Source organism: Alternaria infectoria, assembly GCF_024043175.1.
Source record: "Alternaria infectoria strain BMP 0036 chromosome Unknown scaffold_12, whole genome shotgun sequence".
In the NCBI taxonomy this organism is placed as follows: domain Eukaryota; kingdom Fungi; phylum Ascomycota; class Dothideomycetes; order Pleosporales; family Pleosporaceae; genus Alternaria; species Alternaria infectoria.
This window is the reverse complement of record NW_026250701.1, coordinates 809,233-835,325: the sequence shown is the minus strand read 5'-3', so window position 1 is coordinate 835,325 and position 26,093 is coordinate 809,233. Positions and strand designations below refer to the sequence as shown.

At 52.1% G+C, this 26,093-nt stretch overlaps 7 protein-coding genes across 7 annotated transcripts; 1 reads left to right on the top strand and 6 right to left on the bottom strand.

The window, feature by feature from the left end:
- Window positions 1-7,129: 7,129 nt before the first annotated feature.
- J4E92_007495 (uncharacterized protein) lies at window positions 7,130-8,825 on the bottom strand (the record flags this gene model as incomplete). Its single annotated transcript, XM_051498858.1, has 3 exons — window positions 7,130-8,164; window positions 8,218-8,583; window positions 8,637-8,825. The coding sequence occupies 3 exons, from the start codon at window positions 8,823-8,825 to the stop codon at window positions 7,130-7,132; spliced, it is 1,590 nt and encodes a 529-aa protein (XP_051351132.1).
- Window positions 8,826-11,887: 3,062 nt separating this feature from the next.
- J4E92_007494 (uncharacterized protein) lies at window positions 11,888-12,913 on the top strand (the record flags this gene model as incomplete). The annotated part of the gene is made up of 1 exon (XM_051498857.1): window positions 11,888-12,913. One exon carries the CDS (start codon window positions 11,888-11,890, stop codon window positions 12,911-12,913), a length of 1,026 nt encoding a protein of 341 aa, XP_051351131.1.
- Window positions 12,914-13,053: 140 nt separating this feature from the next.
- J4E92_007493 (uncharacterized protein) lies at window positions 13,054-14,279 on the bottom strand (the record flags this gene model as incomplete). Its single annotated transcript, XM_051498856.1, has 2 exons — window positions 13,054-13,071; window positions 13,446-14,279. The coding sequence occupies 2 exons, from the start codon at window positions 14,277-14,279 to the stop codon at window positions 13,054-13,056; spliced, it is 852 nt and encodes a 283-aa protein (XP_051351130.1).
- A 2,356-nt stretch (window positions 14,280-16,635) lies between these two features.
- Window positions 16,636-17,421, bottom strand: J4E92_007492 (uncharacterized protein; the record flags this gene model as incomplete). The annotated part of the gene is made up of 1 exon (XM_051498855.1): window positions 16,636-17,421. The coding sequence occupies one exon, from the start codon at window positions 17,419-17,421 to the stop codon at window positions 16,636-16,638; it is 786 nt and encodes a 261-aa protein (XP_051351129.1).
- A 2,331-nt stretch (window positions 17,422-19,752) lies between these two features.
- Window positions 19,753-21,006, bottom strand: J4E92_007491 (uncharacterized protein; the record flags this gene model as incomplete). Its single annotated transcript, XM_051498854.1, has 3 exons — window positions 19,753-20,659; window positions 20,718-20,813; window positions 20,960-21,006. 3 exons carry the CDS (start codon window positions 21,004-21,006, stop codon window positions 19,753-19,755), a joined length of 1,050 nt encoding a protein of 349 aa, XP_051351128.1.
- Window positions 21,007-21,404: 398 nt separating this feature from the next.
- Window positions 21,405-22,508, bottom strand: J4E92_007490 (uncharacterized protein; the record flags this gene model as incomplete). Its single annotated transcript, XM_051498853.1, has 2 exons — window positions 21,405-22,035; window positions 22,093-22,508. 2 exons carry the CDS (start codon window positions 22,506-22,508, stop codon window positions 21,405-21,407), a joined length of 1,047 nt encoding a protein of 348 aa, XP_051351127.1.
- Window positions 22,509-23,047: 539 nt separating this feature from the next.
- On the bottom strand, window positions 23,048-25,241 carry J4E92_007489 (uncharacterized protein; the record flags this gene model as incomplete). The annotated part of the gene is made up of 6 exons (XM_051498852.1): window positions 23,048-23,283; window positions 23,337-24,007; window positions 24,057-24,189; window positions 24,238-24,330; window positions 24,382-24,748; window positions 24,798-25,241. 6 exons carry the CDS (start codon window positions 25,239-25,241, stop codon window positions 23,048-23,050), a joined length of 1,944 nt encoding a protein of 647 aa, XP_051351126.1.
- Between the last annotated feature and the right edge of the window lie 852 nt (window positions 25,242-26,093).

Genomic DNA, 26,093 nt, shown 5'->3' with positions numbered 1-26,093 from the left:
TGTCGGAGGATGGGTCCAGCAGTGCCAGCACCCGCCGCACCGACTCCTGGCGCCCGTCAACGTGTCCAGTCGGGCAGAGAGAACACCTATGCTGTCTCTCCAACGAGGTCGGCCGCTTCCGTGGATGGGGTCTGATTATTCGACGCTGCGCCTCATGTCGCTGGCCGCGTTCGCAGGGTGTTGAGGGGTGGGCGGGTGGTCGCTGCCTGTTTCTCGAGGCATCAGCCACACCCAATCCGGTCTAGACTTGTTTTCTCCCCACCATCGATTTCTCATTTGCGCAGCACTCCCACAATCTCACCGCTACACAGGTTCGCGCATAGCCACAACTTCCCGCATCCCATCTGTCAACAATGCACAGCGCAGAGTGGCTGTTGAAGCCCCTGTGCGACTGTGCGAATCGCTGCAAAATTGCACTTTGCGTGGCTGGCATGCTACAGACCGGCGGTTGCAACCACGACAAGACCCACAACACCTCACCTAGGGCTGTGCTAAAGGGTCTACGCCCTTCAATGTGCGCCAGTCGAGGGCGCCGAACATGCAAATTGTTTGCGTGTCTGCGAAAGACTCATCAGACACCCTGTTACTCGACGCTTGCCGAACAACGTGCATAGCGCTACGCACCCACCGATTTATTAGCTCTTCTCATTCTGGTTGACCGGAGTTTGACACCTCGTCATTCGTCAATTGGGCTCTCTGGTGACTCTTTTCACTATCGGCGCGTTGGTACAGCAGTTCGCACCCGCCCCACCGAGCTGAGCAGGCCCTGGCTACCAATGTATCCTTCGGTATACAGCGCAAGTGTTTCATCGCGAGAAACACGTGGACGGGCCCCTGAGAAGTCAAGTTTCACACCTGGCTGTCGCTCAATTTTGCCAACGGTGAGTCAAATGTGCCCCGTTTGGCACTTCTCGGTGTCTCTCTTGGCGCTTTCCTATGACTCCGACTACGACTCGACAGTCGGCTCGCCCCGTATGTCGGAACAAGCCATCAAACTGCCAGTCCCGCTTGTAGGCATCTTCTAGTGGCACATGATCAAGTCACTGGCCTTGGCCGGAGATTTAATGGCTTCTAGCGCCATGTCGCTCATCATGACAGCCGCAAACACCGGTTCGTCGGCTCTGCACCGCCACACAATGCCGCTAGTTACACGATAGAAACTCCAGTCGTCATTCTCCCATCTCGTAAGCTCTTCCATGCCATACCAAGACCCTCTCCCAAGGCTACCATGCATGGCGACCAGAAACCACTAGCATCCGATATCCAGAAATACGCCATACGATGCCGCCACAGAGGCGTCTTACGAAGCCTAGGAATTACGGCATCTTTGTCTCCACATGTCGTACTTCGGAGGATGGAACGCTCCGTCGCTCCTTGTGAACTGTCTCAGTTGCCTTACGGGAATCAAGCTTCGATGCGCACGTCGCCGGAGTTTCCTTCCACTGCTTCATTCTCCTAACATGCCCAAGCATCTTCCGTTATTTGTGATCAGCTGATACGAGTAGGTCTGCCGTGGTCTTGATCAAGCCCTCGGTGAATCTGCGTTACCAAAGACTAGGCAACAAGTCGCCGTCATAGCTGAGGATGAGGTACCAGGCGATGGATATCGTCGGAACGCTGGCGTGCCCAATAATCCAGTCGACTGGCGTGACCTCTCGCTCACTCAATGCTCTTAGAAGCTGGCCTGGACATGTGTCTTCGCATTCGACGTACCTCGTGACATTAGCAAGTGTATGTACGCTAGCATCTCAAAGTCTGGAGTCGCATGCAGTATTGGCTCGACTGGTCAATAACACCGTCTAGCCGCATTTGGACTGACAAGTGCAGGAGGGTCCAGAGAAGATTGTGGGACCACGCGAAGCGGGTCAGTCACGTGCGCACCCTTTCATCCGCGCGACATCACGTACCACTTGACTTTCGGACGTGGCGCTTACTAAATCGACTGGATACTGGCGATAGAGGAGATCGATTCGGCAATACTTCGCGATTCTCTTATCTATTCCAGATCTGAAGCTGACTTGTTGCCGTAGTAAGCGGCAATGCTTACCAAGTTCACCGGTTGCTGGGCCTTTCATCAGCACAAACCTGTTCTCTCGAACAACGAACACGGTGAACGGCAGCTCAAGGTCAGCTGAAATTGACTTCGCGGCATGCGGGCGTTATGACGATCTCCAGGCAGACCAGTAGTGTCAAGCTGGAAATAGGGGTCCTCAATCGCCATCGCGTCCGGCATCACCCTTGCGTCTGGCAAAAGAAACTACTGTCGCGCCAGCGTTGATTGTAGATGAACAGCGAACAATCAATACCTGATCAGCTTGTTGCTGACATGTACACGCAAAGCTTCCACGGGGACCGTCAGCCGCTGACTACCCCACAAACTGGCGGTCTCGCCGTTTCCGTTAATGGGGATGTGCATCGAGCTGCTTGCTTTTCAAACTCAATCGCGCTCCAGGCATTCGGAGATTTCTTTTGCAGATCCCGCGATGATCGGAACTCAGTCGCGCAACGTGAACTACAACCACCACGCGAAAGCCTCAAAGCACTCCAACAACCACACAATGCACAGAAGATGCAAGAGAAGACCTCCATCTCCAAGATGATACGGTGAATTGATACCCAAGGCTGAGACACATGACCGCGCGTTTCAGCGGAACGGTAAGCCTTAGCCTGTTCCTGGGCTAGTTTGCGATCTGTGCTTCCACACCTCACACCGCTTTTCAGCGAAACTTTGCAGGAGCGCAGCGACCGCATTTTTGCTTGAAATACCAGACATCCCTTCTATTCTCCTAATTCTTTCTTTTCTAGAACACCTTGCCCTTGACCGGTTGCTTGAAAGGAAAACGACGTTGCGAAACAGAAAGAGAAGGAGAAATGCCACCCCGAAGCGTGTGTTTGAATGTGTTTACGTCCAGTCTTGGCGATGGCAATGGAGCGGTGAACACTGGTCGACATTCCATAATGGACAGGAGGGATAGCGCGCAGAGTGGTATGTTGGAGTCCTTTTTCGAAGTTGCAATTGCAGACTTTGAAATCACTATTGCGATGCATACTAACTTTGTAAACCAGACATTCCGAGACGGTCCTCTGACGGCTCTGTCGCATCGCAAGCCACACCACCAGCGACAACCTCACCACTCCCTGCATTCAACCGACCCGAACTCTTCCATTCCCTGCGTCCCATGGCCAGCACCGAAAGCCTGAACGGCGCATTCAACAGCAAACGTAAGTTCAGACTCCCATCTCCAGCTCCCATGTGGCGCGATGCAGGAACCCCGATTTGATTCGCTGGGCTGCATTAGTGCGCATGTGGCGCTCCACTTTATCCCACAATTATCGCCGGCCGCCTTACTGGCCTGGCACTACAACACCACTTCACTTGATGCAAACTTCATGATGCTAGGGCCTTGACGCTAACATGCAAACAGCGTGCACAACATGCTCTGGCGAACCTGCTCGCCGCCGCTGCTCCCGCTGCAAGGCTGCCTACTACTGCGACCGCAACTGCCAAAAGTCAGACTGGAAGACCCACCGCAACGTCTGCGAACCCATTACCCAGACTTACTCCGCGCCTGCCACACCCAACTTCTCCAACCCCACCAGCCCCACGAACGAGTCTTGAAGGATGCGACTACTACCACGCTGCTGAACGTAATGAACGCTGGAGGAGTCAATAGAGCAGAGGCGCTGCTGCGAATGGAACGACGGATGTGATATCAACGGCAATCACCTGCTACGAACTAATGATACGAATCGACTGGACTTGGGAAAACTGGACCGCGGCGTTACTTTTGTTTTTTGTTGTTGTTTGATTGGGGAGGTGTTTTTGGGTGTTACTACATTTAGAAAGAGCGAAAGCATTCAGTTGCACTGCATAGCGAAACTAGCGAAATCATACTCATTCTTAGCTTTTTTTGGAAGATGGGACTTCTTTCGCGCTTTGCGCTTTGCGAAACTCGTGATGGTTGATGGGTCACATTGCAGTCTTTGTAATCATCATTTCGGTTTCTCCGGTGCTTTATGAGGCTTTACGAGATTCATTCCTTTCGGCGCAATCATCGTGTATCTGACTCGCTCTCAAATGTATACGCTCACCGCTTTTCTCTACGGAATCACCGTGACACAGCTACGTGGCATATTCTTTCGTGCACTGTTCACGAAAGAGCATTGTTGCGGCAGTGAACTAATTAGTACTACAGTTTACTGCGTCTGCCCCCGGGGCCGCAGTCATCTGAAACCATGCGCATATTTGTCGACAGCTCCAGTGTGCTACTCGTTGGGGTCAAAGCCGTACTTGTTCCGCTAAACGATAGTAATCTCTTGCACGACGACATCCCCTATCTCACGTTCTCGAAGCCATCCAAACGTGCCAATCCTCCGTAAGATGCCTGGCCCCGCCGGGATTAGAACGAGACCTTGGCAGAGTTCTGCAAGTTGCACTATCCCCAGCCACTTTGTCAATGGTACGAGTACTATATGGACGAACATCGACTTTTAGAGTTGTTTGACAGAAGTTGTTAGGGTTGAGGGAAACTTACGAACAATCAAAGGATCACTGCGGCAGTCTTCGTAATCCCAAGAAAAGTGCGCTTCGAATGCCGAGCCCCGGCCAAGACCCGCATTTTTGGTGTCTTGTTGGAAATAGGTCTTGTAAAATGTTTGCAATAGTGGTTCGACTACCCCATTCTTCTGTTGATCAAGTGTGCGCATCGGATAGAAATAGTTGCCTGCTCTTTCAACGCTGGCAATGAATACCCTTCCACAGATCTTGATCGATGCATGGGCCACCTCTCCATACGGAACTTGAGCGTTTTTGGGAACTACCACCGCCGATATCAAGTTGCAGCAGTCTTCTTCATAAGGTTGATTCCGCATAGAGATCCCTTCAACAGAAGCCCAGGACCAAGATGGTGCTCTGTACGAGTTGCCTACACGTTGTCTTTGTGGATAACTTGTTGAGTTCCAACACAGTTGTTTGATGATTTCGTACCGCCATAGACCCGCATAGTAATGCCCTAGGACTGCAGCAAATCTTTCCGCCAAAGCCGCGATGGCGGGCAACTTGTCGCTTTGTAGGGATGTCTGTCGCCGCGAATAGTCCTCGACGATCTTTAACCACTCCGAGAGGGCTTCTTCAGGGTCCGTGCTAAGCTGGGAGATCAACTTTGACTCTGGCTCAAAACCCGAATTTACGTTCAATGAGTTATTCAAATTCATAATACCTGCTGCACATCGCCACTCTAAAGTATGCTTAGTGTAGGCCAGTATCCGACTAGCCATTATCTGTTCCTGTAAGGCCCATGCCCGTGTGCTCAGTGGGTTTTGTTTGATGGATGACGAAAGTGGTACGTGCTCCCGAGCCATGATGCTCCCGAATTTCTTCGGCGCTACTCGAAACGGTATTCGTGCGGTAGATTTCTCAACCTTGTGACGATCTGCTAGAAATCCGTGGGCCGCGTCTCCTGCACTGGAAGCCAGGATCGTGATATAAGCATTGCTATATATCTCGGCCATGGACCCGATCTCGCAGGCTTGATCTTCCGCATCATCTTGAATTATGCAGAGTGCGTCGACCTAGTATGATCTAATTAGACGAGCGAGTCGTGGATTGTGATCGAATAGGAATGCCCAACATACCCAGAGATAGCGAATCGAAAGCGAACGTGTGACGAGGATAGCATCCTTGATGGTTTGAGGTAGGTGATCAAAATTGAAGTTCTGCATCAGCGTCCCGATAGTATCCGTCCGCAGCTGAATTTGCGAGCCAGTTCCCCAGCAATATGACAATGCTACAAATTTCCCGAAGGTTCCGTTCGTATGGCAGATCTTTCCTGTCTCTACTTCAATAAGACGTGTTGGGAGAGCAGAATCGATTATCTGAGCACAGCATGGGTGCTGAACGCATTCCTTGAGCCACCTCGAAATCTGGGGATAAGTCTTTGATGGCGCCACATCTCCATCCATTGCTCGAGCGGTGACTTGCTGCGCGGCAAAATTATCGTATTCGGTAAAGAATTCAAGCCCTTGGGAGCGATGCAATACCGTGTCGGCCCTCAGCTGAAATCCGTAAAGGTTCCTGCCTGGTGGTGTGATGACATGGAAGACATTTGTGTACAGCCTGATTTCACAGCTCTTCGCAGACGTTTTCAGACCGGAGTAGACTTGGTAGACCATAGAACACCACGTGCATCCAGTCCTGAGACCCGCTTGAATGTTCTCTCCAGTAATCTAATCCAACCCTTGGGTCAGCTTACTTTGTAGTCATTTGTTGTCTGAGGTGATTGTCGCAATTGCAATCCACAACCGCATTGTATCATGCAAGTCATAACAAGTTGACCGCGTGCAACACTCACTTTGTATTCAAACTTATCAACATCACCGCGTCCCAGTTTCTCAAACCCCTCGGTATCGAAGCAGTTCACCCAGCAAGGCTCGCAAACCAACGCACGCACACGCTCGAGCGGTTCCGGTTCACGCGCCATCGTGGCGGTCAATAGTACGATGCGATCTGCCCAGGGTAGCGTTGTAGCCAAAGTTACATCGTCGGATAAGTCGGGGCGGACGGGGAGATGTGAAATCAGAAAGGAAGGCTGAACACCATCTTGCGGGGTTTTGAAGTTTGGGCGCCACCCACGTGAGATGCAGCGCTACCTGCTGCGCCATGCATCCGCATGTGGAAAGTGGCGTCTTTAGCAGCTACGTATGAGTATGTCAGATTTAAGCGTCAATACGATGGTGCAAGGACGAGTTTGCCTCTGTCATACTTCTAGTCGTGACGTAATCGAGGGCCCACAGAAGCTCAGCAACATGGAGAAATGCATGGACTAGCTGCTAAGGGATTTCATTTGCATTGAGATTGCATGTCATTATTCGCTCGAAAATGGCGGAGCAGCTCGACGAAAGAAATGTGGTAAGGCTGAGACAGCAAACACGTGCCGCCCAGACAACGTGGCCATGCGGTAGTGGTCTGCCAGATGAGGGTACCTAGGTATGACAAGGCTGAGGCACCTGGGCAGCTAACCCAATAGGCATGACAAAATGCATCGTTCAGTCGACAATACTACCCTTATGGGCTTCGCAGAATGAGTGCGCGCATATCATGCATTGTCGATCAGAATGTGCTACGGTGTTCCTACACAACCTGGCCGTACGGTGCCCCACCATCAAGCTTGAAGTAACCCGGCTGCAAGTTCTGGAACACACCTGTGGGATCGTACTTTTTCGAGACCTTGTTCAGCCTAGCCACGTTTTCCGCGCCGTAGCCCGAGATGACAGGCTGGTAAGGACTACTATACGGCATGTACATGTAGTCACTATACGCACCCAGCTCCTTCGCCATGGCAACCGATGCGCTCAGGAAGTCTTGAGCCGCTTTCAAGACCACCTTGTCATCCTTTTCGTCCGCCCAAGACAGGTAGAAGAGGGCGTGGAATAGAGGACCGTCTTCTGGCCGAAGACCCAGTGCATTACCGCCCTTTTTCTGCATGGCCTTGATGGCGGGTTTGCTGAAGGCTTGGAACGTGACACTGGGCGAGCCGACGGGGATGCCGGGCGCGATCTTGAAAAGATAATCCGTCATGCGCTTCATCAACTCTGTGTTCAACTTGAAGGACTGGGACCACATAGTCGTGCGGAAGCCGTCTGGCATGCTTTGGCTGAGACCAGGGGTTGTGTCGGCCAGACTGCAATTACGGGTGTTGTCGGTGAGTGGAGGCAATGCGAGGTATTCCTTCAGTATAGCGGGTGGGTTCGCTGGGTCGACCGGCTCGAAATACTCGTACTCAGTCGATGCAATCTTGACGCCACGAGAGTAAGCGACGGCAACAAAGTGGGCGGCCTTGGTATCGGTCTCAGCTGCCTCAACTGTGTTTCCAAACGCGTCGAACAGGGCAGGCGCGTAAGTTGCGTTGTACTGGCGTTTGCTCGCAAACATAAGACCTTGAGGTAGGGTTTCGTAGTTGAACGCCGTGATCACGCCGAAGTTGTTGCCGCCGCCGCGAAGGGCCCAATAGAGGTCTGGGAAAGTCTTTTGGCTCACAGTAAGGATGATACCCGAAGCGGTGACGAGCTCATATGAGGCAATGTTGTCACAAGCTAAGCCGTACTCGTTGGTGTGGTGACTGATACCTCCGCCGAGCGTGAGTCCGCCGACTCCGACATATGCCGCCTATTTGGCATCAGTAACGAACTCAAGGTATTGAATTTGATCGTTCGACTTACTCGTCCACCAACAATGGCAAGATTGTAGGGCGTCAGGTAGTCGTATACCTCCTTCCATCGGTTCCCAGGGCCTACGGTAAAAGTCTTCTTATCCGTAGAGAGTTTCTTTTGGTTCAGGTTGACCATATCGACAGTGATGCCACCTTCAATGCTAGATGCGCCGGGAAAGGCCGCATGGCCTCCGCTTTTGACTGCGAAGGGACATGTTGTGAGACGTGCGATCAGTACTAGGCTCGAGACATCTAGGGCGGTACTAGGCTTAAACGTGCAATGAGGTTCGACTTCGAGCTGCTGTATAGACCAGTACGTTGTTGGCGCAGCGCTGGATACCTTGGCCGCTCCAAAAACGAGCTTGAGGGAGTTGCACTTTCCGAAGCTAATTAGCGGAAGATGGGTAAGATTGGGTAAATGAAACCTACGGCAATGGAGCAGCCCTTCAAGGAGGATCTGGCCGCCAGACCAGCCAAGGCGGGGATGGTAGACACGTTGATGCCGTTGTCAATAAGAGCCTCCGTCACATTGAAGTCAGCCGGCTCGAAGACATCCTGAGTTGATGCTCCAGCTGCCACCGCAAGAGCGCAAACGCATAGTTGATGGAAAAGCTTCATGACAGCTGAAGTAAATAGCCGCGCACCCAAGGGATTAAGATCGGAACTTTTGCGGCCTATATGTGAAGGGACAGGCCATCGATCGCAGGAGACAAGCCTTTTGTAGTCGTATCCAAACCCGCGGAGCCCCCAGGGCGAGTAATGAGACGGCTCTTACGGGTCTAGAAACGCCGTTGCGCGTTTTCTATGCGATGTACAGCGCGTGTTAGTGAGATCATATAAACTGTCCAATCGCGAGGGTTCAGATCGTTACTTCTGCAGGTGACGGGCGGCAAGCCGCAAACCGAGATGCCCACAGTATGCAAGTCGCACATATTGCCTCGCGGAAGTAAGGAGCAAGCACAGTCCCTGCAGGATCCTGTACCTAGATAGTGCGACTTGTATGCCTGGCTAACTTTAAAGGGATTGCACTTTTAATCTTAGGCACTAAGCCCCTCTTCTTCGAGAGATGTCTTGTCGAGCGCTTGGAACAATACGCATATAAAGTGCATCTCTTCCGCCCATTGTCAGATCCAAGACAGTTAGTTAACGCATTCTGTAAGGGAGGCAAGCAATCGGACTGCAAATGTTGATGCAAAGCGAGACGGAAATCGGGTTGAGACGGCTCGGTTCCGTGCTCCGCCACTAGCGCCGCTTGGCATTGCGGCACGGTCTGCGGGTGGACCCAGCCATCGGTTCTCCACGACTCTTTCAATCCATCATCCATCACCACCAAGTTTCTTGTACATATTCTGGATTCGATCCTTTCGCTACGCTCGCACCTATATGATTACAACTAGCGTTTATCAGGCAGGTGCAGCTTCCAGCTCTTGTCCCGGGCGGTAAGCTCGTGGCAAGCCTCATTAGCCACTCGATGGCCTGTCAACGCCGACAAGTTTCCCCTGACATCTGGAGTTGGTCAGGGCAGGCAGATAGGCTCCCAGACGTCCACCGACTAACACACGCACTCTGAATGTTGCTTATCGATTCGGAAATTGAATAATGCGTGCGACACGTCGCTCGGAGAGTATCTGGGACGGGCATCTCGCATCAGACTTTTGCTACGCTAAGAGCATGGATCCATCAAACACGGCGCGGCGACACGCAATGAGAGTTCCTTCAGCTGTGCCTCTTCCTTCTCATTGTTGCAATCAAAGTTGCCGCGACATGAGACTGCAATCCATACACCAGGATTCTGGCACGTTGAGATCCACTGTACCGCTGACGCGGTCAAGAAGGATGACGGACGACTCTTATACCTGATGCTGGGTGCACTGTTTGTAGCAATAGACCCCATTGTCTACCCTGGGCGTCCTTTCCTTGCCAGTACGTTGCCCCTCCAGTTGGCACTACTCTTTCATTCTTCAGAGTCACTGTTATGACTGTCTCTACTCACGAATCCAATGACGGAGGCTCGAGCGCATCGTTTCCACAGACAACGGTACGGGTAGTTGGCTATGTATCCATCTCCATAGTGTCAGTGGCTATAATAGCCCGATGCTTGCTGCAGTATCTGCGACCGAGAAGAATAACTGCACAAGACTGCTGCATGGCTTTTGCGTACGTTCTTTTTCTTGCGCAATGCATACTCTACATTGTCCTGTCGCCCATACGGGGTAAAGTGCAGGAGGTAACGGAAGGCAAGATGCCACGCTACCCTGAGCTTCCTTATCATGTCTATCTCACCGGCAGACTCATTTTTCCTGCCTTGATGTTCTTCTGGGCCATCCTATGGACTGTCAAGTTGGGCCTGCTTCTTCTTTACAGGAAACTAACTGTCGGGCTGCCGAGGGTGTACAATCGGATGTGGTGGCTCCTTGTCGTTTTCTGGGTCATTGTGAGTTTCCCCCTACATCTTGACAAGAAAACCACTGTATGCTGACATGACAAACAGTCACTCATTGGAAACTATGTCGCTTTTCTCACATCTTGCGTATCACTGCACAGCTTCTTCGATGGATCTGGAGGTTGCAACAACAGAGTTAGGCAGTTCGTCAGCATTTGGTACTCTTTCGGTGCGGATACGATCACCAATATCATGCGTAAGCACTCTCGGTATCAAACCGCACGCTTCGAAATCGCTGCTGACGATCCCTAGTCATCGCATTTCCTTTGCGTCTTACGTGGAACCTTCAGATGCCGCGCACGCAGAAAACTGCTATCATCGTCTTATTTGCCAGCGCAGTATTTTGCATCTTGATCGCCACTCTACGCGCTGCCAATGTCACTGCGCATACTGTCAGGACTGGCAAGACGATGGACGGTACATGGCTTGCAGTATGGAGTATGGCTGAGACAGCTGTCAGTAAGTCGCCTATGTGTCTTTTAGCTTGATCTGCTCCGTTGATCCAGTCGCTCAATACTGACACGAGTTAGCCATTTTGATCGGGCTTTGCCCCTCTTTCGCCGTCCTTCTCAACTCGAATGACAGAACAACTCAGAAAGTCCATGGATGGAGCTACAACCTGCGTACCGTTGGCAGTGATTCAACACGCCATAAGCACAAGAGGCCGAAGGGATTGGATACTTTTTGGACGAACATACACGGTAGCCAGGAAGAGCTAGCAGGAAAACAAGATGGTGCATCTGTCACTACGACAGCCGACCAAGATGAAGAAGGCCCGGGCATGGCTAGATGAGTGCGGACAAGATCATGGGAATAATGGAAGTTCGAGCTAGCAACAGCTAGCACACCTGGACAGGCGCAGGGTATCACGTGGACGTAGCATGGCCCATGGAGTTCTACGTCTTTTTCACGACATCGAAGAAAGAAGCCAGTCTGGCGCTAGTGAGCCACATTCACTTCGTTTTTGAGGTCCACACTTAGCTTGTTTGGTATATCACGGGTTCTAGCGCACTCCGCGAACTGCAAGTGACGCCGACTTCTCTACAATAGCCAACTCCTCTTGATTCGCGTTTGCGATACAACCTAACGTGCTCTGGTTTCAACCACCCCTTCCATAACCTCTCCAAGCACCTCTCTAAGAACTTGCGGCTGTACTTCCAGCGCACCTACATCTTCAGGCTAACACATCCCAGGGCTTTACCTCACATAACCGAGAGACTTTCGGTCAGCCGAAAAGATGAGCGCCAATCAGGACTATATGACGCCAAACGACCATCTCCAGCAGTCCCTCCAGAACACCTCCGCATTTGAAGTCTTGGGCCACTTCTGCGGTATACCCGCTGTCGGCTCCCCCCAACGACTCAATGAGGCCGCTGTCGTCTGCATCGACGCAGAGTGGTGGCAAAAAGAGCCGAAACCCACCACCGAGCTCGGTATTGCAGAACTAATGCAGAAGGGACTGACCCCAACAATACACGCCGAAAATATCCTCTCTAGCATCCAAGTCGCGCACGCCCGCATCATCGAAAACGCCCACCTCATCAACAGATTTCCTGGCGCTGGAGACCCCGATAACTTCCTATTCGGCAAGACCAAGTTCGTCACCATGGACGAGGTGAAGCAGGTACTCATCAACACGTTTGTGCGACCGCGGGAATACGGAGACGGCTCTGATCTGCAGCCCATTATCTTGGTCGGTCACGCGGTAGAGAACGAATTCGAACACATGCAACGCGCATTCGGCGTCGACCTGCTGAGCTACGGTACTATCGTCAAGGTCATCGACACGCAGCTCATGGCGCAAGAGCTGGGTATAAAGGCACCACGTGGACCGTTCATTGGACTCAAAGATCTCCTCGCTCACTTCAACATGGTTGTACCCAACCTCCACACCGCTGGCAACGACGCAGCCGCCACTCTCATGGCCGCCGTCTTACTCACCCTAAAGCCGTGGATGTACCCCGACGTCCCCGGCTCGCCACCCGCCGTGGTCCAAGGCCGTAGTATGTCAGAAGTGGTGGCTGGAGTCATGGAAATTGGACAGTCGCTGTCGCCGCCACCCTGGGGAGAGCTGGTGTACTGCATTCGATGCGATCACAAGAGTCATCTCGCCAAATCCTGCTACACTGCTCTGACCTGTCAGATTTGCAGCAACTCGGGTGTCAAGAGGCTGTTTGGTGCGCGGAACACACATAAGACGCCGAGGTGTATGTACCAGTACTTACCGATACCGCCAAGGGACTATGGATTTGGAGGGCAGTAGATTGAGGAAGTCTATGGGGACAGAGGCGAGAGATGCGACCAAGGAAACGTTTGAAAGGACTACTGGTAGAACACCCAGGTAGCTACGCAGCTACGAATGAAACCATCACACTGGGTACAAGCCAGATCCCACCTCATACATTAGAAACGCTGAATACCCTGGAGCCTAACCTTAACATTGGGCCACCTACTTTGCATGTTCATATCTTTATGTAGGCTCCAAACCTGTGAACAGTCTTTTCTTTGGTTGACGTGACCCCAGCCTTTTCCAACTTCTGCCTTCATCACCGCTACATGAATCAACGACTCGTAGTGACACTAACGATATCCACATAGCTGCTCCCACACTAGCCCGCTCCATCTTCTCAACGGGGCCCAAACGCACACGATCCCTCCATATGCGTCCCAGCATTTTTCCTCCTCCACTCCTGCACTGCACATTCACACCTCCTACACTTCAGATCCGCATTGTGACACTCCAAAAACCCATGCTCACCACTCCCACATCTCCAGCAAAAGACCCCTATACCAACAGGCGGCGCCGGCGTGGGCCAGTTCATCAAGCTCTGAACCACAAACATCGCAGACTTGGAACTTGACTGTCCCACCCGCCCCGGCTTTGCTTTCGCATTCTGTAGAGATCCATAGAGCTCGAATCGGAGGGTTGAGAGGATAGCGACGATGGTGGCGTACATGGCTGCGTTGCCGCTGTTGTCGGAGTGATATACAGGGATGCTGAACTGCCTGAGGAGGTATGCGAAGTCGGCGTCGGCGTGACGAGTGATCTTCGATTGCTGGGGTATGATTTGCGCATCGAGACTCGCTACCGTGGTATCCAGAAGGGTTGGGTCGAAGTCGAACGCCGTCTTGCGTACCCTGCTGATGCTGCTGTTGGAGCCGAAGGACATGTATATGATGGGTCGGTAGCCAGAGTCCTCGTTCTGCTCGTCCATAGGCTGGTGCCAGATGTGCTCGAGCAGGACAAGAGCTTCTTGTTGGGACACATAGACCGTGGTGCCGAAATGGAAAGGATCGAGACCGGTGGCTGTAGCGTCGAGGTGCGCGGTGGAGCGGATGACGAGGTGGAGACACCATACTTTGCGTAGCAAGTCTTCTGCGTGCGGGCCGGCCATTATAGGCTGTCCTTGATTGATGCTAGATCGGTCGTAGGTGGTGATTCCAAGCCCGGTGAGGCGATACGGTGGGTGAGCTGACCATTTGCGGTGGAGGACGACGAGGACAGCGTCACGAAGTAGGTTTGGAGCAGTTGTCGACCTTCCGAGGTATTTGTGCAGGACATCTTTGTCTGGTAGCGCAGCCAAGGCGTTGCGAAGGGTTGCTAGCTTTGCTGACGTGGATTTTGACATGACTTTCAAGCTGCGCGATGTCCATGGGTAGCAGAAAATAAGCGGCAGGAAATCTGTGTAGGTGAAGCGTTCGTCCGTTTGATGCGGCACTTTAAGAGACTAGTGCCATTGGAGATGAAGCTGACAGTGAGAGTGAAAGTGAAGATGAGAATGAGGTTGAATTAGATTCTGGTTTTCGCATTCTGCTGCTGCTGAGCGCAGCACATCTTTCTCGTTGCAGTCATGGCCTTGTGTAACCATCACGACCGTAATCCAGTCAAGCCTGAGTCTTTTAGACTTTTTTTTGATGCCGAAGGAAAGTGCATTGAGTTTGCATCTCGTTGCTAAATGATTGTGTACGCCATCATAGCTTGTGGCTTTACTTGTCAAGGTGTTCTTGGCTTCATCGTCTGCACGTTTTGGTGACTCAAAGGGAGCTTTGATATCAGATCGCGGTTATCGGCTGACGAAAATTCATCGATCTGAATAAGATTTCACCGCTATGATGGGTGTGCCCGAAGACGCGACCTTGGTGCTCTCCATCGCGGAGGTATGAGGAGAGAGGATTTCCCGAGGTCGGCTGGATGGTAGCGCAGCCGCTAATCCATGAATGGCCTAGCTCTAATTACCCTTACTAATCCCAGCGCATCCCCGCCATAGCTCCAACCCTCAAAATCTGATCTCTCCAGCCTCATAATTGTCCATTGTCGAGATAGGCCGCCCACTCAAATTTCATTATGTCGTCAGCGCCACCCAGAACCATAATTGATCTTCCGATCGAACTCATCGAGATGATCGGAATGAATCTCCTTGAATATGCTCCATACAACGATTCCGTCGCACCAGTCATACCGCGATTACTGGTGGTGAGTTGCCAGGCAGTGTACAACACCCGTCTAGCATGTCGAGGTCTCAGTAACGCTTTGAAAAAAGCGTTCCTAGAGGTCCTACATGATGTACCCTTCCAATGCACTGAGGAGCATCTGGGCCGTTTGACGCGATTGTTGCAGCTTCCCTGGGTGTCGCAGTCGTTCAAACAGCTCACTATCGGCGGTGCCAAGATAGCCAAAACACCCATACAACGATCCCGGGTGGTCTGGATACAGGACCATCTGGCGGACGCTTTCAAGACAATTCTCAGCATTGCGCCTCGTTTGGAAAGCATTAGATGTGTCCCAATCTTTGAGTCTTTTAAGCCAAACGATCCCCGTGACTCTTATGACAAAGACGTCGCCAATGAAACTATTCCAGAACGAAGGCAGGGTCCCTTCCGCTCTATAGACATCTTTGGAGTACGTCAAATCACCCATCGTTTCCACAGATAGTCTCAAAATAGAGGCTAACACGTGAACGTAGAAACTTTACACATCGATACACGAAAGCGGACACGCGGAAGCTCTTAGGTCGCTTTTGTTAGGATTCGACTACAGGGGAACACACAGAGTCTCAGCGCCGTATGAGATATCGTACCGCGGTCGAATAAAACTCTCCCCGTTCCTTGCGAAGCCACTACCCCATCTCCAACACCTCGTCCTCGACTTGGGATGTCTACGATACGGCGCTGGCATTTCCAGTTCGACCCGTATGCCAGTCCTCGAGTCGTTGACGATCGTATACACAACGTTCCACAATAACAGCGAACGGAATGTCGGGCCGTGGCCGGAGGGAAACCTGGACCTTCTGGCAAAGACTCAACCTCGACGGCTCGTGCTCACCAGCTATAGGTACATCACTCGAGAGGTACACGAGCCTCGAGAGAAGATTCTTGCTATTGTCCGTGCATTCAGCCACAGGCAAGGGCCACTACCGTGCTTGGAATTGCGCGACATGGATGTCGAATTGGATTACCATCGGGACGAACGGCCGATGCCAGCAGATACTTGGAAGTTCCCGGGGGACTTTCGCATCGCAGAGTTGAAGATTGCAAACGTGACGTGGTACCGACATGTGATCCATCGTGGCAGGTCAGAGCGCCGTGGCTGGTGCGAGACGGGTTGGGAACTGTTTCCTCAAATTTGTGACGCGTCAGATGTCGTACGTGTACGCGTGTGTGACGGGTCGGAGCCCATTGAAGAATACTTTCTCGAAAGACCATATGAAGATTTGCATATTGATGGCAATAGCACGGATCATGATACCGAGACAGATCGCAGCACCACCGAAGACGGATTCGATGATTCAGATCGGTCCACAGACGAAGATGAAGATGACGACGATGACGAGGACGAAGACGAAGACGAAGATGAAGATGACGACGATGACAATGACGCAATGGACGAGGCATAGGCTATGATGGTTATGCATAGCCACTGCTTTCGATTTGATACAAGGAGTCCATGTGCATAGTGTTGGCGCAGCTTTACGTTCGGTGACAGCTTCAACCTCCGCCAGGCTTCTTCAGCGCACCACCAAGAATACTCGGATCAAGCATCTTGGCTTCAGGCACGTCGACACCACATCGCACCCACATGCTGCTCCAAAGCGCACCAACTGCTCTTTCTTCGGGCATGAAAACGACCGTGTTCACGTACGATCGTGTCGTGTTATAGCAGTCTGGCATGTTGAATAGTTGCGCCTCGCAGTTGTCGCCTTTGTTCGAATAGAACACGCCGCATCGCGCTTCGCTTGGGAGAGTGATGCATGTGCCGTTCTTCCACGTTTCGAGAGGCGGCGGAAAGTATGTCTTTTGCAGGAGTTCGCCGCGGCAATGCTTAGGGCCGCCTGCACCGGAGTATGTAAGAGCGAGGATTGGTATTTGTGGGGTTGTCGGCGGTCGAGGCTTAGGCTTGACGGACGGTTTTGGCGTAGCAATAGGCCCCAAGACACCTTCAGCACTCCAACTCGCGCTCGTTTGTGGTTCCGGTGTGAAGCCAATCATCCCGTCCTGGGTTTCGGTCATCGTTGTGGGTACGAGCGTTGCGCCAGACACGATGCTGCTGCCGTTGTACACATCGCCACGGTCGAAGTCAGTGCCGTTCAACAGCGCCTTCGCCGCGACGATATCATCGCCATCTCCGACTCTTGCAGCTTGCGCGAGGTTGATCTGTATGACTGGTGTGGTTGGTGCGCGTACTTCGATGGCGGTCGCTAGCGAGATTGCGATGAAGAGGAGGAGGGAGACGGACGATGCGATGAGTATGATGCGCCGCGGTATGGACGACATCGCGGTGGTATTACATTACTTTTGGAGATTTGGGAGGTTGAAGGGGTATGCGACAATGTCGAAGTTCGTGGGCGACGCCAAGAAAGCATCGGGGGTTGCTACACTACGCGTTTCATCCCCAAGTCCTCTCCAGACATCGTCGCAGGCATGTAGGCAACTTTCCCACACTTCCCTGACAGCTGTATACACGTTCTTTACTTCATTCGGACATGTGATCTTGCGCGAGTGTGCAATCTCGATAGAGCAGCGGCTTAGACCGACATCTGTGGTTCAGTCACGATCCATCCCCTGACCCTTATACAGCTCGGTACCAGCCTTTGTGGGCTATTGCTTGGATTACACACCTTGTTTACATATAGGCTTTCCATTGTCGTGTAGCGAAAGCTGCACTAACGATTCGATATTCTGGTTCCAATGAATAGGGTAACGGCCGTCTTCCACTCCACGAAAAAGTGAGAGATTCACTGGAATGACCGCCATTGGTCCAAGCTCATGACATTCATTCTAGATATTGACGTGTAAACACAGATCACTGAGTACTAATCTTCCGATCACTTGCTGTTGCCTAAGCACTGGTCTGTCCCCTGAGCGATTTATGTCTCGGTTATCTCCTGTCAACCGTACTTAGCCACCCTCAACCCATAGACCCGTCTACCTTAGACTATTACCCTCGATATCGACGATTAACCTACGCCGAATTCATCTACACCTCGATGAAAGTAGGCGCGGTCGAGACCCCGTCCTCGATTCCGGACATGGCTGCCGAGCTCGTGGACTCAAACCGACGAGCGCTGGCGTTAGCCCTCAAGAAAACCGAAGCCAACAATTCGAACACGTCTGCCGCTCGACTTGAGATGATGAAAGCCGAGTCTAGATTCCAATCGCTGAAGCGTCGTCAAAGGGCACTACGTTATGAAGAATATACTGCTGCTAAACGATACGGCCAGTCTTGGTGTCAAAGCCTCTCTCAAGGTCTCTTTGATAAGCTTCCTCGCGAGTTGCGAGACATGATCTATGACTACCTTCTCCCTCATTCAGCAGAAGTGTCACTCCTGGGTCAGGATTGGCGCGTTTCCTCCGGCCCTAGATGGACGTTCAGCTCGTGGAACGACAGTGAACTCGATCCCATCCCTCATTATCTAAGGAGTGAGTTTATGGGCACGGCTTTCCAGAAAGAGATCTTGGAAGAAGTTCACAGACGCGCAAAACATAGCATTTATCCCCCGAACAATTTGGAGGAGTTTTTGGAAAATGGCCTGCCGCTAGCATCACTTCCGCTGCGGGCTTTCGACTTCATTCGCTCACTCACTGTGCTGCTATCCTTCCAAGCCCATCAGGATGTCAACAAACTCACTTGGCGCAGAACGGGACAGTTTGAGCTTAGACAACACCTTGAAGGAAATCCTCAACGCTTGGAATCTGTCGCTACCGAGCGTGACTTCAACGAAAAGGTCAAAGCGCTTGCTGCCATCGCCAAAATCAAGCGATTGAACAAGCTCGAACTGCATATCTTGATTCGCACCTGGACGCCTACAGGAGCGAGAGGCTTTGAGCGAGCTCTGGTTCCCTTTGTGCATGATCTGCAAGACCACGGAGTGAAGGTTGACGGGGAAGTTCAGTCATATCGACGTGATTCCCGTCGTAACACTGATATCTACTCTAGCTGGAAATGTGACTTTACCCGTCCGAGGTCGCGCTAGAAAAGCCACCGACTCAAGACTGGTGTCTTAGTAAGTAACTAGCCTCATGGATATCTTGCATGTGCTTATCATCAAATAGAACCGGGTTTGAATACGTTGAGTCTATCGATACAGTGGAAGCTCGATGTTGTCGTAAGATTTCGTGTTCTCTAGGATCTCTATTCCTATCACTGCGGCTCCTCAACAAAACAATGTAGTCACCACGCGGAAAGGTATTGTGAGATGGCTTCAGGGGTGTGGTCTTGCTATGCCATCGGGTGGTGTAAACGCGCTCGTAAATATATGCGCTCGTACAAGAGCTGTTCTCAAACACACGACCAGCGATACATGGCATCTTTGACACATTAAACGAGAACTATTTTCATTAGTACAACATTTGTTCCGGTGTGTATTTCCGTTACTGATGACACTGCATCGTTCGGCGCCCTTTCACGAAGTTGTTGTGAAACCAAATGTGATATTTGAGCAAAGACTAATCTCTTACAAGAATGTGAAGCAGTGCGCGAGCCTAGCACCATGTGGTACACGGTGATGCTATATTCCCCTATTCTCACTGACTCCTTCTAAGCTGCACCACACTGCACGTAGAAACACGTGCGCGTGTAGCGCTCATACCTCTTGTCTTCTAGATCTAACATGCGCGCTTGGGTGAAAAAATGGTTTCTAGAGTAAATTTATCAGGGGGACTTTCGAAAGGAGCGGCGATAGCAGCTTCCACCTGGCCCGCTGACAGCAACATGCTCCGATCATAGTTAACTGTTTCGGTATCCCCCGGCTGCGGGTATACGTTCCTGCCCCGCTTCTCGTACGAAACAACGACCTTGCAATCCTTTTCGACAAGCGTTTGGATATGCGGGAGCAGTACAGCTTTGTACCTGTAAAGCGCAATCTTCGTCCGCACACTGACATTAAGTGTGACGCTCATTCTGGAAACTTGTGCTGTTGCCGCGAGATCGCCAAGCCAACTCACCTGGCTCTCGAAGCGTTCCCTCTTTAAATTAGCCTCTGCTGTCATGTGACGAGCTATCACATAGTCCTGGGGGCGTTGCGCAAAATCCATATAGTCCCGGCCAGGTGGGACAAGATGGTAGGGGATGGGAATGAATATGTCGACTGAAAGCGTTCGGAGGAAATCGAGGGGTCGGAAGGGCGCGTCTCTCAAGGGGCCAACACCAAGTAGGAAAGGAACGTCATCGATGTGCCAGACGTTGTAGGAGGCATGCCTGTTGAACTCTTCCGCGAATTCGATCATGAATTCCTTTCCCATATACTTCTCTTTAAAGTAGTGCGCAAATTTGTTGTCGAGAACGCGAGCCTGGCCGCGACGGTCACTGTGATCAACGTGGAAGTAGTACCAGTTTCCTTCGTTATCGGGCAGGTCCTTTCCGCGTTGTATGATGCTGACATCTGGAGCCCCACCCATGAGATGGAAGTAAACCATGTCTCGCAATTCGCGGGCAGAGAGACGTTCGAACATCTCGGCGGCGAACTGGCGGTTCAATATGCAGGTGTAGTCATCAGTTGACTTGCCGAAGTTGCTTGAAGGAAATGCGACGTCAGTGATCAATCTGGGTTGTGTTGGAGTCTCACACTTACGTATTCAAGCTTCGCTTCTTGCGCTGAAGTGTGCTTCGCGTGCTTTGAAGTGCACGCAGCTTAGTCTCAAGCTCTTCTATCTCTTTGTCATTCGCACTATTCCTGCAATAGCTTTGTGAGCATCTGAAGAATGAGAATTAGCGATTCACTTACAGCTCTTGATTATCCCTTCGTTTCTGTATGATGCTGCGCAGTTGTGAGTTGCTGGAAAGCTGCTTGTCCGCACATCTACGCCGACTTACAATGAGATTGCCTTAGCCTTGGTCTTGAGTGGATTTCGGGGGACCATCTTGGCAGTCTCGCGATACTCGTGGTATGGCGGTAGCGATTGGAGTGGAAGGTGTAGTCCAGGCGCCTTAAGTTGAGCTATGTAGGGCTATCACGATGTACAGTTATATGTGCTTAGCTAGTAACGTGATAAGTCGCGAGCTAAGTAGGCGCACGAGGACCGCGATCTAGGCAAACACTGGGCTCGACGTACGTGCTCGCGTCGTGAATGATGAGTCTGGTCTAGTCGCAATCCCTTTCGCGAAATGTACTAGGCTGAGTAGAATGAAGCAGCCCGGTGAACAGCGGATGGAAGTGCATAGCAATATGGGAACGACAAAACCCTGTCTTCAAATCAATATATCCGGTGCTTGTCCAACGAAACAATACTCCACTGACAGACTGGACTTTCAACCCTCTTCAAGCACCCCCACCCTCAGCCTTCTCCTTCGCCTTATCCAAATCCAACGGCACCCTAACAACAATCTTACCCCTCGCCCTCCCCGTCTTCAACTTCTCAAACGCCTTCGGCGCATCCTCCCACTCAAACACCTCATCAACCACAGCCTTGACCTTCCCCTCCTTCATCCATTCACCAATCTGGCTCAGCGCATCCGACGACGGCTTCGCCATCAACAACTGATAGCCGTTCTTGCCGCCGCCCAAAAACCCGGGTAACAGCATATTGGACCCCACACTCTTGATACTAGCAACGCTCATCCCCGCGCCGATCTGCACGAACTTGCCGGCTGGAGTGAGGAAAGCGGAGGCGGCTTTGTAGAGGTTGGGTGGTGTGCCGATGTTGTCGACGACGAGGGTGTAGGTCTGGCCTTTGGACGAGAGTGTTTCGATAACATCGCTGGTTTTGTAGTCGATGACTTCGTCGGCGCCTAGGCTCTTGCAGAGGTCGACGTTGGGTGTTGAGCAGGTGGTCGTCACGTGGCAACCCAGCGCTTTCGCGATCTGGATGCCGTACACACCCGTTCCGCCTGAGCCGCCATTGATGAAGACTTTGTCGCCGCTTTTGACGTTTGGAGCGATGGCTTGGTATCTGGAGATGGGGTTAGCATGGCTTTCAGCTTCGTGAGTAGCCTGCCCCCCGCCTTACTCGGTCAGCCCCACGATGCCGACGCCTGCTGCGTCTTCGACCTTCACGCCTTCTGGTAACCTTGCCAACATTTGTCTATCCACGGCTACGTATTGCGCCATGCTTCCTCCCGTTAGCGCACCGACTTTTGCGCCAAAGACAAATTCGCCAATCTGGTACTCGTCGACTTTCTTGCCTACTTTGGCGACTTTGCCACAAAAGTCGGCACCGGGGGTGATATCAGAGCCCACAAGCCGCAGTGGCATTGGGCCTTCCGTGACTTTGTGGTCGACGGGATTGATCGCCATGGCGTGAACTTGGACAAGAATCTGTTCATCATGAAGCACTGGTTGTGGCGCGGCCTCATTGATCTGGAGGTTCTTCTCGATGCCGCCTTTGGTGCTGTTGTACTGCCAGGCTCTCATCGTGGACGTCATATTGCTGTTTGATCGTAACGGAGCTTGTCGCGATAAATTTCCGATAGATTTGATGCCGCTGATGCGCGCTGTCCTTGTTATCTTATAGCGTGGAAACAGGCATGCGTCATGACGATTTGCGTTGAGCGGGGCAAGCGCCACCACCGCCTGTCAGCACGAGCTTTGTGAGTAGACACCCATCTATCGGAGCTCCATTCAGGCGACCGAAGAGATCGCGCAGATGGAGCCTGGGTAGGACACCTACATCGTGGAATCCATTTAGGTGGGTATGCCTCCTTGCCCAATGGGTTGGCTTACTTGCGCTCGGTCGATCAAGGGGCATGCCCACATTGTCACCTAGCCCGATCGGGCGCATTCTGCGCAGCGGCAGCAGGCTCATCATGAGTTCCGGAAAGAGATCAATGTCAAGAGATGGAGTATAAGCGAGATCATTGTTTGTTTCACGATGATTTTTAAATTGATCTGTCCTGCACATCGATGTGGAACTGCAGGCCTAACAGCCGCAGCTCAGGCCGCCCTTTCGCCCTGCATGAAGCCTCTTACGCGTATGTGACAAACATCTGCTCAAAGCCAGTGACGTTCCACACGCCAGTAATTGTGTTGAGCGTCAAGTTGGTTGGAGTGGTTGGACCACGTTGAAGCGCACCGCTCTCGACATGACCGCCTGCAGCAACTACAGTTCCGTTCGTCCTTTCCAAATGATTGGCACCAGCCTTGACGGTGAAGTTCGCGAGGCTGACATCGAAGGGGTTGCGAGACGCGACGGATGGAGAGCCTAGATATCATCAGCATGTGAGGCATGGTAAAGGTTATCATGTATCGACTTACCGTAGTACTGCGCATTGAGCTCCTCAGGAGAGATGAACAGCTCGTAGTACCCTCTGTAGTAGCCTTCAGTCCACTGAAGCTCCCGGTTATCACGCACGAGCGCTGCGGACCGGTCACTCGAATTCGCAATAGACCTGCCAGCGCCATAACCGCTAGAAGAGACGGCCGTGCCAGCGAACTCGACGCCGATGGCACCGGCACCAGTCGCCTGGTCGTATGGGGTCTCATCAAGCCAAACAAGATCAGACACCCAGTTGGCATGAGAATCACCAGCCAAGAACGCAGTGTTCGGGATCTCGTTGCTGTAAAGGTGATGAAGAGTGCGGTTGCGGTTGGCGGTGTATCCGTCCCATTGATCCGCATTCAACTCGTTGCTGTACACTGCGCTGTTGTTCATTCGGGAGAAGATGATCTGGTTGCCGATGATCCTCCAGGTAGCACCGCGTTCATGCGACTCGGACAGCTGGTTGTAGAACCAGTGTTCCTGGCGGCTACCCATGAGCGAGCGGCCAGCGTCATCCTTGAGATCCTCGATGTAGTCGTCGTTCCAATTCAGGGTCGTGATGGATCGATCGTAGTTGCGAGTGTCGAGCATGATCAGGTCAAAGAGTTTGCCCATCTTGAAGTTGCGCCAGATGCGAAGGTTGTCATCCATGTCGACCTGGCGAATGCTGCGGCCGTCATTAGCAGAATCAGTGACGATCAAAGCGAGATACGTACGGCATCCACTCGAAGTAGGCGCGAACAGCGTTCATCTTCCTGGAGTCAACGCTCACTCCTCCGAACTTCTTGAAGCTTTGTTCAGTGTTGTTCATGCCGCTAAATCCATCGCGATAACCGTTGTTTGCAACCTCTGTCCACCCGTTAGTTGAGTAAAGGGGTGCCATGCCAAGCAACATACCATGATCATCCCATGTTGGAATCCAAGCAAAGTTCTGGTGAGCAAGACGTAGGTCATCATCGGTGCGGTACTGGCCAATCCTCGTTCGGTAGTCTCCGAGGCGAATCAGTAGCTGTCAAATCCAATGATCAGTTGCGTACGAACCGTAAAGTGTGACGATCTCGCGCGACGGGTTCGTGGCGCGCTGGTCTTGGCCGAGCTTGCCCTTGGTGGACTCATAGATGTAATCACCAAGATGAACCTTCATCTCCAGATTAGCAGAGTCACGAATGCACGTAATCATCATACTTACGAAGAAGTCAACTTGATCTTTCCTGGCAGCATTGCCGTACGCGTTGAAGTAACCGTTCTGCCAGTTAGAACAGGAGAAGATAGCAAGACCAACTTTGGAAACTTCGTCGTCTTCGTCGGGGCTGGTCTTGGTCCTGCCGAGTGGGCTCTTGTTGGAACTACCACAAACGTTGAACTGGTAGTAGTACTGGGTGAATGGGGACAGGTTCTTTGCTTCAATCTTCTTAGAGTTAGCTTATCACTCGACATACCCGTGGCTTAGGTCTTACCTTGACGGTGTAGTCAATGTCGGAAGTGGTGTATGCTTGGCCTTGATCGACGATGCTGGAGAAGTTGCCGTCGGTACCAACGCGGTAGTCCACGCAAATGGGGTTTGGTGAGGCCTTGATGTACTTCTCCGTCTCGTGATTGTAGAAGGCTACATTACCCGTAACAGTCACGTTCGATCTGTCGTTCTCGAGAGATGGCGCAATGCGTGTCCAGAGAATGACAGAGTCGGGATAAGGATCTCCAGAGGCGACGCCGTGCGTAAAGCTTAGCTGAGCCGGATCCCACGGAGTCGCCCGCTTGATGAGGCTTCTCTTTGCGACCTTCGGGACATCGATGCCAAGGCCTTCGTGTCGGCGAGAAGGCGAGTGGTAGTTCAGGTTGCCATCGAAAGATGCACACACGAGCGAGGCTAGAGGCGCCGCTGCAAGAAGGATTGAAAGCATTGCGAGGATCGAAGAAGCTTCGGTGACTCTCTTCTTAGTTTTCAAATTCCCGAGACTTCAGAAAGCTTAAGTACTTCCATCGCACTTCAACGTGCCGTCCTTCGCGTACAATTTCATCGCCTTCGTACTACTCCGGCCGCCAACATTACCGCATCGTGCATTCAGTACAGTTCTGACAGCAGCTGTGGCCAATCGCATAGAGTGCATTGTAAGTGTGTAAAAGAGTGCCTGTTGATCGTCAACCGCGACATATGCACGATGCGCATGTGCCGGGAGGATGAGCTGAGATTGGCCGAGCGCGACTTCATCCCGCTGGACAGGCTAGCCCGTTGTGGGGATATGCAGCGCGTCGAACGTCGTTGATCCTGGCATGACATACAGTGCGTGAGGATTCAACGCGACGATGCGGAACTGTAAGGTGCAGTCTTTGGGGTGACAGGAGAAGAGGGGTGGAGGGTTGCTTGGCTTTCCAGCTCCCAGTCCGCGGAAAGAGATGGCGCTAAGATTAGAAGGGTTTAGCGCCAACCGCGCCGCATGCTAACCCTGGAGAACTCCATCGTCCATTCCTTCGACATCCACCCCGTCTAGCTTTCCGAAGAACTCCTGGGTCTCTCTCTCATTCCTGACCTACACTTGCTGTACGTACGAGTTGCAGTGCAGATTTTGCCTTTCTTTCGATGCCCAATTTTCCGCTTCTAAAGCGCTTGCTTGCTTCTCTATCTTGATTCAACCAATCATTGCATCGTTCACACCCCGCTGTACACGTTCCCGTGTTATCCACGTTGCATCGTCGGAACTGCCATTCGCGCAAGAGCTATCACGGCATCGCTGATGTCGTTGTACCTATACCGA